The sequence below is a fragment of the Chelonoidis abingdonii genome, chromosome 8 (genome assembly GCF_003597395.2).
Source record: "Chelonoidis abingdonii isolate Lonesome George chromosome 8, CheloAbing_2.0, whole genome shotgun sequence".
NCBI lineage: Eukaryota > Metazoa > Chordata > Testudines > Testudinidae > Chelonoidis > Chelonoidis abingdonii.
The window spans coordinates 58,504,162-58,517,149 of record NC_133776.1 but is presented as its reverse complement, the minus strand read 5'-3'; the positions used below and the strand labels follow the sequence as shown (position 1 = coordinate 58,517,149).

At 44.0% G+C, this 12,988-nt stretch overlaps 1 protein-coding gene across 4 annotated transcripts in view; it reads right to left on the bottom strand.

Annotated features, from left to right (window-relative positions):
• The window catches only part of ZNF185 (zinc finger protein 185 with LIM domain), a 101,272-nt gene that overhangs the window by 14,768 nt on the left and 73,516 nt on the right, over positions 1–12,988 (bottom strand). For 2 of the 4 annotated variants that reach the window (XM_032794596.1, XM_032794599.1), the window contains 2 exons: positions 12,237–12,332; positions 11,712–11,810 (listed from right to left, as the gene is read on the bottom strand). In XM_032794596.1, the coding sequence (XP_032650487.1) occupies positions 11,712–11,810; positions 12,237–12,332 (195 nt within the window). The remainder of the gene's footprint in view (positions 1–11,711; positions 11,811–12,236; positions 12,333–12,988) is intronic. The other 2 variants (XM_032794598.1, XM_032794600.2) reach the window with 2 other exon arrangements.

Here is a 12,988-nt window from a genome sequence, read left to right as displayed (position 1 = left end):
GACCTCCTGGCATGGCACTCTGCCAGAGTGGTGAGGAGAGACCCACAATCTGGGGATATCTCATGTATTTTGTTGTTGGTATTTATTTATTTATAATACAAAAATGCCTATGGGCTACAACTAAGACCAGGACCCCATTGTGCTAGACTCTGCACAATCATAGCAAGAGACAGTATTGCCCCTAAAGAGTTTATAGTCCAAAGAGACAAGACAGACACGGGTGGGAGAAATGAAGTATTATTATGCCCATTTTACGGAGCAGGACCTGAGGTACAGAGAGAGGAGATGATTTGCCCAAGGACACAGAAACAAAATGAGATAAAGCCATGAATCATAGGGCTAGAAGGGATCACAAGGGGTCATCTAGTCTAACCCTCTGCCAAGATGAAAGAAAGGTCAGGCTGGCCACCTAGGTGCAGAACCACACTCTCTCCTCTTTTGCTGAGGAGCTGGAAATCAGAGACTGTTAGCTAAGGGCACAGCTACACTCCCAGAAAACACCCCAGCACTACAGATTAGGGTATGATAGAGCTAGGGATTGAACCAGGAACCTTCAAACCTTCAGTCTAACACTCATCCAACAGAGCTACTTCAGCAACTAAATAAGCCCACGTCTCCCAAGTCCCAGTCCAATGTCTGACCCTTGCTGCATTCTGTGATGTCTGGTAACACTACTCCATGTTACTGCTGCCAATCGGTACAAAACAGGCTCCTATAGCCTGTCCTCCGATTACAAACTACAGTCCACATGATTCCTGGGCCTGGGCCTGGGCCTGGGCATAAGACTCAACTTTGCTTTCAGACCCCTAGCCACACAGCAGCTTACTGTAAGAATCTCCAAGGTCTTTCCATGACCATTCCCAGCTCCCTACTTTCTGTTATTGTACACTTGGTTGTCCAGATATGATGGGATCCTCTGAGTTCTGACATGCTGGTGTTGTATCGTTGGTGGTTCAGATATGAAGGCATCACATGACAGGTCTCTATCATGCTGAAAGTACTCTGTCTAAAGTGGGAGTTGGATTTGTTAAATATTAGAGTCACTGCAGCCTGTAGAGTCATAGTCTACATTTACTCCCACAATCCTAGAGCTGAACTTCCCAACATAGAACGTGGATGCAACATTCAGCAGTGCTATAGTGATGTTCTGATGAACCTGATGCCAAGGAATTAAACACAATCAAGCACATTCAGGGAGTAAAATCTTGCTCTCTTTTCATTATTAATAGATGTATACAATCATACAAAGGGAGTTTGGCCATTAAGACTAGTGCAGTCAGGATTTCATCAAGGGTATGTATCAATTCATGGAAACAACAGGGGATGAGGAGCCAAGATCCATCCAAGACAACAAGCAAGGCGTTGATCCCACCGGCTCCTTACTTTTCAGAGTTCAGGTCAGGCTCCTTGTGCCTCCTGGCTTGAGGACTCTCCTGACTCATCTCTCTGCTGCTCAAAGTTCTCTCTTCATAATTTGGAGCAATCCTTGTAAAGCAGGACAATGCCTATGAATGTCTTCACCACTTGTATCTGAACCAGTCAGGGATCAGCTAAGTGCACTGAGAAAGAAGGGTCAAACCAGGTTATTTAAAGAGTGGTAAGTAGCTTCTGTGGCAAAGCACCTTTTCGGCCTCACCAGCCTGCACTATTTTTAGCCTTGGTGAGATGGGCTTGGGGTAAAACAGTCCCTCTTGGCTGCACAGGGGCAGTCCGTCCTTCTCTCAGCCAGTGTTATGGGCTTGGTTTTCTGCCTACGTGGTTGGACTACTTGGCTCAGCAAACAGTGCACCCTTGAAAGGCCATCAGTGTTGCCAAGCTTGATTCCAGACCTATGTTGTACTCTGAAGCGTAAAGGCTGTAGCAACAGGAACCACCTTGTTACTCTTTTCAGAGTAGCAGCTGTGTTAGTCTGTATCTGCAAAAAGAACAGGAGTATTTGTGGCACCTTAGAGACTAACAAACTTATTTGAGCATAAGCTTTCGTGGGCCACAGCCCACTTCTTCAAATGCATAGAATGGAACATATAGTAAGGAGATATATATACTTGTTGTGACAAAGTTCCTCCCTTACCTTGATGGGTTCTGCGCTTACTGGCGGATATGCTCACCTCACAGATTCACCCAGTGGGTCGGGAAACAGCCCAGAGACCTTCCCCTCTGGTAGAAGCCACAGTCCAGGTCAATTCCTCCTGTGTTTGATCAGGAGTTGGGAGGTTTGGGGGGAACCCGGGCTCGCCCTCTACTCTGGGTTCCAGCCCAGGGCCCTGTGGACTGCAGCTGTCTAGAGTGCATCCTGGTACAGTTGTGCGACAGCTACAACTCTCTGGGCTACTTCCCCGTGGCCTCCTTCCAACACCTTTGTCCTCACCACTGGACCTTCCTCCTGATGTCTGATAAAACACTTGTACTTCTCAGTCCTCCAGTAGTATGCCTACTCACTCTCAGCTTCTTGCACGCCTCTTGCTCCCAGTTCCTCGCATGCACTTCCTTTCCTCTGGCTCCCTGGCTCCCTTTGGCCTGACTGGAGTGAGCCCTTTTACAGCATCAGAGGGGCCTTAATTAGAGTCAGGTGCTTAACAGCCTCACCTGACTCTCAGCAGGTTAATTGGAGTTAGGTGTTCTCATTAGCCTGGAGCAGCCCCTGCTCTGGTCACTCAGGGAACAGAAAACTGCTTATCCAGTGGCCCGTATATCTCCCTTCTACTACTCTGCGGTTCCCAGCTGGCCTGAGTCTATCACAATATAAAACATGAAAAGGTGGAAGTAGCCATATCAACTCTAAGAGGCTAATTAATTAAGATGAGCAATTATCAGCAGGAGAAAAAAAAACGTTTGTAGTGATAATCAAGATGGCCCATTTCAGACAAGAGGTGTGAGGATACTTAACATGGGGAAATAGATTCAATCTGTGTAATGACTCAGCCATTCCCAGTCTCTATTCAAGCCTAAATTAATGGTATCTAGTTTGCATATTAATTCAAGTTCAGCAGTTTCTTGTTGGAGTCTGTTTTTGAAGCTTTTCTGTTGCAAAATTGCTACCTTTAAGTCTGTTACTGAGTGACCAGAGAGGTTTAAGTGTTCTCCTACTGTTTTTTTAATGTTATGATTCCTGATGTCAGATTTGAGTCCATTTATTCTTTTGCGTAGAGACTATCTGGTTTAGCCAATGTACATGGCAGAGGGGCATTGCTGGTACATGATGGCATATATCACATTGGTGAAGGTGAATGAGCCCCTGATGGCATGGCTGATGTGATTAGGTCCTATGATGGTGTCACTTGAATAGATATGTGGACAGAGTTGGCATTGGGCTTTGTTGCAAGGATAGGTCCCTGGGTTACTGGGGTTTTTTTGTGTGGTTGCTGGTGAGTATTTGCTTCAGGTTGGGGAGTTGACTGTAAGCAAGGACTTATCTGTCTCCCAACATCTGTGAGACTGAAGGATCATCTTTCAGGATAGGTTGTAGATCTTTGATGCTGCGCTGGAGAGGTTTTAGTTGGGGGCTGAAGGTTATGGCTAGTGACTTTCTGTTATTTTCTTTCTTGGGCCTGTCCTGTAGTAGGTGACTTCTGGGTACTCTTCTGGCTCTGTCAATCTGTTTTTTTTTCACTTCAGCAGGTGGGTATTGTAGTTTTAAGAATGCTTGATAGCGATCTTGTAGATGTTTGTCTCTGTCTGAGGGATTGGAGCAAATGTGGCTGTATCTTAGAGCTTAGATGGAAGCTAGAGGCATGCAGGTAAGTACCGTGATCAGTAGGTTTCCGGTATGGGGTGGTGTTTATGTGACCATCGATTATTAGCACAGTAGTGTCCAGGAAATGGACCACTTGTGTGGATTGGTCTAGGTTGATGGTGGGATGGAAATTGTTGAAATCATGGTGGAATTCCTCAAGGGCTTCTTTTCCATGGGTCCAGATGATGAAGACATCATCAATGTAGTATAAGTAGAGTAGGGGTGTTACGGAATGAGAGCTGAGGAAGCGTTGTTCTAAGTCATCCATAAAAATATAGGCATACTGTGGGGCCATGCGGGAGGAACAGAACTGGGTGTTCTTCTCTGACCATTTTCGAAAGAACCCAACCCAACCTCAGAGGCATGTTTTGTAAGATAAACTTGTTACCTAGGGAGGTGGTGGAATCTCCATCCTTAGAGGTTGTTAAGGCCCGGCTTGACAAAGCCCTTGCTTGGAGACACTCAGCAATGCCATACAGACATGCTTGGATTTGTGTTCTATAAGCACATGGATTGAGAGTATAAAACAGCCAAAGTGGACACATACTGGGCCCTTCTCCTGCCCCACCTATGCTGAAAGCAAGCAAGACACTGAGAAGAAGACAAGACTCCAACACAGGAGATTGGCCCAAGTTTAAGGAACAAACCTGTATATTAAGGACAACAGTATCCAGTGATGTGAGAAAAACTGCTTAATCTAGTTGCTGCCCAGTCTAATAGGGTTTAGAGTTCAGACTGCGTGCTTATATTTTATTTTATTTTGGTAATCACGCTGGCTTGTTATGCTTTGGCTTATAATCACTTAAAATCTACCTTTATAGTTAATAAATCTGTTTGTTTATTCTACCTGAAGCAGTGCGTTTGGTTTGATGTGTGTCACAGACTCTCCTTGGGATAACAAGCCTGGTACATATCAATTTCTTTGTTAAATTGATGAATTTATATAAGCTTGCAGCGTCCAGTGGGTATAACTGAACACTGCAAGATGGAGGTTCCTAGAGTTGTTTCTGGGACCAGAGATATTGGCTAGTGTCATTCGGTTGCACATAGCTGGGAGCAGCTTACATGTCAGAGGCTGTGCGTGAACATCCCAGGAGTAGGGGTTCTCACAGCAGAGCAGGATAAGGCTGGCTCCCAGAGTCAAGGATTGGAGTGACCTAGCAGACTACTGGTCTGGATAACACCAGAAGGAAACATCACAATCCCCATCCCAACTTTTCTAAATTCCCAGTAAATGGACAAATCCTTTATTTACCCAGCTCTGTTGATGGAGTGGTGTGGTTTGTTACTCAGGGAAGAAACTTGCCTTTTGACTTTTCATTGGACAATATCTGAACTTTCATAATCCAGATTGCTCTCCTGTGACTTCAGAGTTGAGATTGCCTGGTGCTATGGCTCATGGTTTAGTGTGAAGCAAAGGGATTAGAGACAAATGCATTTCTGTGCTTTTGAGTGAGATAGGAATAAAATAAGATGGAGGAATTCTTCCACTGCGTAGCTAACTTTGGTGTATGCAATGTAGTTGTAGCCAGGTTGGTCCCAGGACATAAAGAGACAAGGTGGGTGAGGTAATAAAAGATATTACTTCACCCATATTGTCTAGCTAACTTTGTGTTAGTCCCACTGATTGATTACCCTCTGTGACACAGAGCCAGAAAGGATTACACAACTAGCTGGCTAATTGACCCAGATTCAACCATTAGAGACATATTAGTAGACAATGTTCATGGTTTTGTGTGTATATATACATATTGTTAGAGGTTAACAATGTAACTAAACAGTTCTGTCTATTGCTGTATTCTGTTAATTCAGAGATTAAAAGGAAATATTCACATTTAAATGAACTGTGAATGTAGTGATATCACTGTCTTGATTTCTCTTTTAAGTATATAGCAAATCACCTGAAAAGCTGGGAGACAGGCAATAGCTTTATGTTAATCCATGTAGTTAATTACTGGTGATGTTTAAGAAATAGAAGGTTACTTCAAAAACAGTACTGTTCACTCAAGAACTGCATGAAGTTAAAAGGCTGCCGAGAAAATGTATAAAGGGCTTTTGGGATCTGATCCTTTCATCTCAAATCTGCTATGCTTCATCAGGGGAAATTTGAGCTACAATATTGAGATCTCCACTTCCATTCTGGGTCACCCTGATATTGAACATTGGACTGAACCTATGGACTAATTCTGAAAGAACTCTTTGCAGCTCTAAAGCTCATCGTCTCTACTATGAAACTGACCTTAGAATTCTATTCATGTCTGTATGTATAATGATCTTTTAATCAATACTTTCTCTTTTCTTTTTTTAATAAATTTTAGTTTAGTTAATACAATTTGGCTATAAGCATTTTTTTGGGCAAGATCTAAAATATTCACTGACCTGGGAGGTAATGTGTCCATCCTTTGGGATTGGTAGAACTTGTACATGATGATTAAAATTTTCAATAATCTTCATCATATTTGACTTAGTTGTCTGGGTGGGAGCCCAAAGCCTGGGTTGCTTCAAGAGAACTGTGTTTTTGGCTTCTGGGTAACCAATAAGGTATTATAGAAGCTGTTTTGTTGCTAGCGTGGTGCATCTAAGTATTAGAATAACCACCAGTTTTGGGGATTATCTGTCCCTTTCTTTTTAGTTTGCTCTAACTGAACAATCTTAGCGTGGCACCCCATGTGACCCCAGACACACCCTCCCACATGCCATTCCAATTTGTAGTAGTTTGTGGCTCTATTACTCTCATGTCTTATCTCTCTGGTGGTGCTTCTCTCTCCACACCCTGTGGCAGAGCTGACAAAAAAGGAGAAAACCCATTAAGACAATTACTGTCAATATCTGAACCACCTGAGGGCTAAGCTTAATGCACAAAAAGAAAGAGAAGACAGTCAAAGTCTTGTGTCAATGGAGACCAATTTCAAAATTGTGCTCCAGGATGCCAGCAAACTGACATGGGAACTGATCCTGCAAAGTGCAGAACACCTCCCAAAAGGGGCATGCATCTTCAGTTCCCAGGCAGTTCAGTGGAAGTGCAAAGTAGTGACTCTTTCACAAGATGGGATCAGCAGCTTGTAGGCACACGGCTCTAACCCAATTTTAGACACACATCTAGACATATAGCGCTCTAAGTCTGTGACCTCTGATTAAGGCTGAACTTTACAAAGTCTACTTGGATCCCAGTGGTGCCTGCGGCAGGGGGAGGGGCACTCCCATTTTTTTTTTTGTTGGGGGGATAGCTCAGTGGTTTGAGCATTGGCCTGCTAAACCTAGGGTTGTGAGTTCAATCCTTGAGAGGGCCATTTTGGGATCTGGGGCAAAAATCTGTCTGGGGATTGGTCCTGCTTTGAGCAGGGGGTTGGACTAGATGACCTCCTGAGGTCCCCTCCAACCCTGATATTCTGTGGTTCTTTAGTTCCCTGGAAATTAATACTTATGCTTCTGCATCATGTCCAGCCCCAACTCACAGGACATGAGGGCTACAAATATGGTCCACAGAATCTCTAGGCTAGTGTCCACTTATGGTATTTATTGTGAATTTTTCAGAATGATGATACTTACGTACATAAGAACAGACATACTGGGTCAGACCAAAGGTCCATCTAGCCCAGTATCCTGTCTTCTGACAGTAGCCAATGCCAAGTACCTTCGAGGCAATCATCAAGTAATCCATTCCCTGTTACCCATTCCCAGCTTCTGGCAAACAGAGGCTAGGGATATCATCCCTGTCCATCCTGGCTAATAGACATTGACGGACCTACTCTCCGTGAATTTATCTAGTTCTTTTTTTAACCCTGTTATAGTCTTGGCCTTCACAACACTGTCTGGCAAGGAGCTCCACAGGTTGACTATGTGTTGTGTGAAGAAACACTTCCTTTTGTTTGTTTTAAACCTGCTGCCTATTAATTTCATTTGGTGACCCCGAGTTCTCGTGTTATGCAAAGGAGTAAATAACACTTCCTTATTTACTTTCTCCACACTGGTCATGATTTTATAGACCTCTATCATATCTCCTCTTAGTTGTCTATTTTCTGAGCTGAAAAGTCACAGTCTTTTTAATCTCTCCTCATATGGAAGCTGTTCCATACCTCTAATCATATTTATTGCCTGTTTCTGAACCTTTTCAAATTCCAATATATCTTTTTTGAGCAGGGGCAACCACGTCTGCATGCAGTATTCAAGATGTGAGCATACCATGGATTTATAGAGAGGCAATATGATATTCTCTATTATCTATCCCTTTCTCAATGATTCCCAACATTCTGTTAGCTTTTTTAACTGCTGCTGCACATTGAGTAAATGTTTTAGAGAACTATCCACAATGACTCAGATCTTTTCCTTGAGTGGTAACAGCTAATTTAGACCTCATCATTTTATATGTACAGTTGGCATTATGTTTTCCAATGTACATTACTTTGCATTTATCAACATTGAATTTCATCTGCCATTTTGTTGTCCAGTCACCCAGTTTTGTGAGATCCCTTTTTAACTCACCGCAGTCTGCTTTGCACTTATCTACCTTGAGTAGTTTTGTATCATCTGCCAATTTTGCCACCTCACTGTTTACCCCCTTTTTTCAGATCATTTATGAATACGTTGAATAGGACAGGTCCCAGTACAGACTCCTGGGGGACACCACTATTTACCTCTCTCCGTTCTAAAAACTGACTATTTATTCCTACCCCTTGTTTCCTATCTTTTAACCAGTTACTGATCCATGAGAGAACCTTCCCTCTTATCCCATGACAGCTTACTTTGCTTAATGGCCTTTGGTGAAGGACTTTCTCACAGGCTATCTGAAAATCCAAGTACACTATATCCACTGGATCACTCTTGTCCACATGCTTGTTGACCCCCTCAAATAATTCTGGTAGATTGGCAAAGCATGATTTCCCTTTACAAAAATCATGTTGGCTCTTTCCCAATGTTTCCCAGTGTTCATCTACGTATCTGATAATTCTGGCAGTATCGTAGCTAATGAGGTTAATCCGAGATGTGATTATTGCTAGTTTCAACCAGTTTGCCTGCTACTGAAGTTAGGCTTACCAGACTACAATTGCCATGATCACCTTTGGAGCCTTTTTAAAAAATTGGTGTCACACTGGCATCAGAAGTTGATTTAAATGATAGGTTACCTAAAAAGAATGGCTCAAGTTTGGGAATGTCCCTCATATTCTCAGTCATGATGACTGATGCAAAGAATTCATTTAGTTTTTCCACAATGGCCTTATCGTCCTTGAGTGCTCCTTTAGCATCTCAATCGTCCAGTGGCCCCACTGGTTGTTTGGCAGGCTTCCTGCTTCTGAAGTACTTAAATTTTTTTTTGCTACAAGTTTGTCTCCTATTTCCATCTCAATCACAGTTCAGGTGTATACATTTTTAATATATAAAGCAACACCTCGTCCCTTTCCCCCTCCCTTCCATATGTTGAAAAAAAAACATGGACATATCTGTTTGTTAGACCAGTGGTTCTCAACAGGGGGGCTGTGAGGCTCCGCAGCTAAAATCCAGAGCCCGAGCCCCAGCACCTCTCTCGGGGCTGAAGCCAGGACAAGGTGGTTGAAGCCCCGATCCCTGGTGCCCATGGACAGAGTTGAGAGGCCAGGGGGTGTTTGCCCCCCTCCTTAAACTACACTGCAAGATCAGGGCAATCCCAGGGCAGCTCCACCCCCCCAACACACCCCTTCTTCTCTCCCCGCCCCATGGCCAGGTTGGAGGCTGCTCTGGCTAGTGCCATGGAGCAGGTAGCTGCAGCTTTTCCTCATCTCCTGTTGCTGCAGGAAGTTGAAGCTATGTCTCAGTTTCCACTTCTCTTTGCTCACACAGCAGGGAAGAGCTGCCTGGATTGGGGGACCTCGCTCCGTGGCTGGCAGAGCCCTCAGGGAAAAGGGACTGCAGAAGAGCTCGCCTGGCACACAGTCCGTAGCTACCTCCCTGCCTGCACGCAGCCCCTAGCTACCCCCTCCCTGCTCCAAGCTACCCCCTCCCTCTTCACCCTGAGCTAGCCCCCTGCCCACACACAAGCCCCTACCTACCCCCACACACACTGAGCTACCCCCCTGCCCGCACACAGCCCCTGGCTACTCCCTCCTTGCACGCTGAGCTATCCTCTGCCCACACACAGCCCTTGCATATCCCTCTCCCTGAACCTTGAGCTGTTTTCAAACTTTTTGAGCTGAGTTATAATTTTTGGTTGCACCCCTTCGCACGCACACAACTTAGTCAGGTTGGGTGGCCTGTTGAGGAGAGTCAGCGGGTGGAGGTGATGCTCTCTCCACAGACCCCACTGTGAGGAGCTGGCTCGAGCCCCACTGTCCCCTGCCCACCCAAAATAGAAGTCAAACTACACTCACACCTGAGGGCTTTCCCCCCTGCTGTCCCAGAGCCCCAAGTTCCCCTTTCCCCCCGGGCTCTGGAGTTTTTATAGCATGTTGTGAGGGACCTCAGAAAGAAAAAGGCTGAGAACCCCTGTTCTCATGCATTGTGATACCTCTTGTGGTCCCTTGCTATGACAATACTGCTGACAGCTAACATAGTCACCTATGTGAAATTAACAACCCTTGCTATCACAACCTTTGTATACCCTACACCAGTGGTTTTCAATCTTTTTAAATTTGTGAACCCCTTTGGAAATCTATTATCTGTATATAAAGTTGAATTCTGTTCAGTAAGTTTTCAGTCTGTCTTTCGCGGACCTCTTAGATATAGTTTAGATCACAGGTTGAGAACCACTGTCTGACACACTGAACTAGGAATTCCATCTTTGCTTCCATGCCCCCCCAGAACAGCTGACTGTGGCACTCTGTACCCCAAAGCAACACCCTGGTAACCCCATATGTACCCTGGTGATACAATTATGATATGCTTTGTACAAAGTATGTCTTGTAAGGTATCATTTTAAAAGTCTTAATCTGTTGAACATTAATATCCTGTTAAATTGTACGTGCTATCATTATATGTGGAGTTACAAAGTTTTGCTATCAAAATATGTTGTGAAGTTGGAAATATCCACAACCAGCCTTTCAGGTACAACAGTGAAGTTGTTGATAGTGTTGATGACCCATTAAGTGGAATCCACACTACCAAGGACTATCACAGGATCTTTGTACAATAAAGATTTCTCATAGGTAGAATGTAAACAATGGACACTCTTAGACTCACATCATAGCAAAAGATCTTTCCAGCAAGCTGGAAGAACCTATAAAGGAGGGGAAATGACATCATCATTGAGCCTCACTTCCCCCACAACTCAACACCTGGAAACACATCTTGAGAACAAAGACTGAACTGGGGAGGTAGTCCCAGGTTGAAGGGGATTTCCAACCTAGATATGGAAGATCTGTGACCTACTTGTATTATCTATCATGGTGAGACACTACTTGATTCAAATCCTGTCTAGTTTATAGAATTCAGATTGCAATTTTACTTTTTATTTCTTAGGTAACCAACTTTGATCTGTATGCTTACTACTTATAATCGGTTAAAAGCTATCGTTCTGTAGTTAATCGATCTGTTTTATATTTTACCTAAAATAGTGTGTTTTGCTTGCAGTGTTTGGGGAATTTGCTCAGTGCACAAAATCTGGTGCATGTGCACTTTCCTTTGTAGAAGTGGCAGACAGGGTAATAAACTTTCACTGGTCAGGTTTCTGACCAGGGCAAGATGATACAGTTCTGGGGTCCTAGGCTGTGGAGCTGGGGGAATTGGCTGGAGCCTCTCTATTGTTCATGAGTGGCTAGGAGAAGCATTCATGTAATTTAGCTGGGTGTGTCCCTGCCTGTGGATATCAGTTTAAGTGTAGCACCTGGAGAGGTTTGCAGCTCATCAGAGCATCACAGTCTGAGAGGGAGCCCAGCTTGTTAAGAGAGAGGGCTCAGCACAATCCCAGTTCCAGATTGCACTCTTGGGAACCTGTCACACCGACTGCCAATTTTTTCCCATTGTCCTCAGATTTCTTGCGTAACAACACTAAATGAAAGACTTCCCATACCTTTCAGGGTCCAATTCCCCAGCCTCCACATGCCCAGTGATTCTGTGTCTTGGGTCATTGATAGTAACATTGCTTTCTGTAGAATGAGAGCTGGACCTGCTGAAGAAAGAAAGTCATTGGAGGCCATGAAGAGCCCCAGAGATCGGCTAATGGAATTACGATTTGCAACAGCACATTCTTAAGTGATACCTTTCCACAAGGAAAAGCGTACTGTGGGGAAAGTGTAAGCAGTAGGAATGAAATATGGAATCCCATTTGGTCAAGGCCTCTTAATACTGCACATTAGCATGGACTATCTAGAAAAAGTGCTATTATTGTCTGCAGAAAACTATATGATGTTTGATTATATATATTGAGCATTGGCAGTGTGCTCAGTGCTTTACAATCATAAATGATGACCGGGTACCTGACAATCTAAATCAAAGTCCTGATTCTACTTCCAAGACTTACCAGTGCAATAGCCTCAAGATTTTCCTTAGAGTCCATGTCTAATATCACTCAACAAAATACACATCTCCTTCTCACCTTTTGAAATCAAATTCTTCATTATCCAGGTGCATGGGGACTTTGTATCGGACCTCTTGGGTAACAGCACTGTTGTCTCCAGAAGAAGGGCTGGACCTACCAAAGAAGGAGGGTCATTCCAGTATGCAAAGGGCCTTGGAGATTGGCTCATGGAATTAGATTATGAAATCGCTAGATTCTCTGTGAAATATCTGCTCCAGAACATGGCAATGTGGGGGAAGTATAGGCAATGCAAAATAAAGGTGGACTACAGAACTCCTTTTGCTAAACTCCACTTAGCACTACCCATTAATCTGGGATGTACAGCATTCTATGGGCTTTCCTCCCAGCAGTAGTGGCTTGACAGTTGTAAGCGAAGAACAATAGCCAGTAGAGTCTGACCCAGGGTCAGCACCTGCACATCAAGCCAACACCCAGGGTCAGACTGGGAAAGAAGGAGGAGGTCTTATGATTAAGGCACAATGCTGGGAATGAGAAGACATGCACCTCTAATAGTTCTACCACTGATTCACTGTCTGTCCTTTGGCAAGAATCTTTTAGTTGCTGTGCCTCTGTTTCTTCATCTGTAACATAGGATAATCATATTTGCTTATGTCAGAGAGGGGGTTGTAAGGCTAAGTTCACTCATGTATAATTAAAGTGTTAGGGTGTGAGCTGCTATAGAAATGACTATTTTGTTACTTGGGCTCTTTTATGCTGGAGTTAGGAGACCCTCAGCATGGGCTGTATTCCACCCAATTATACACAAGTGC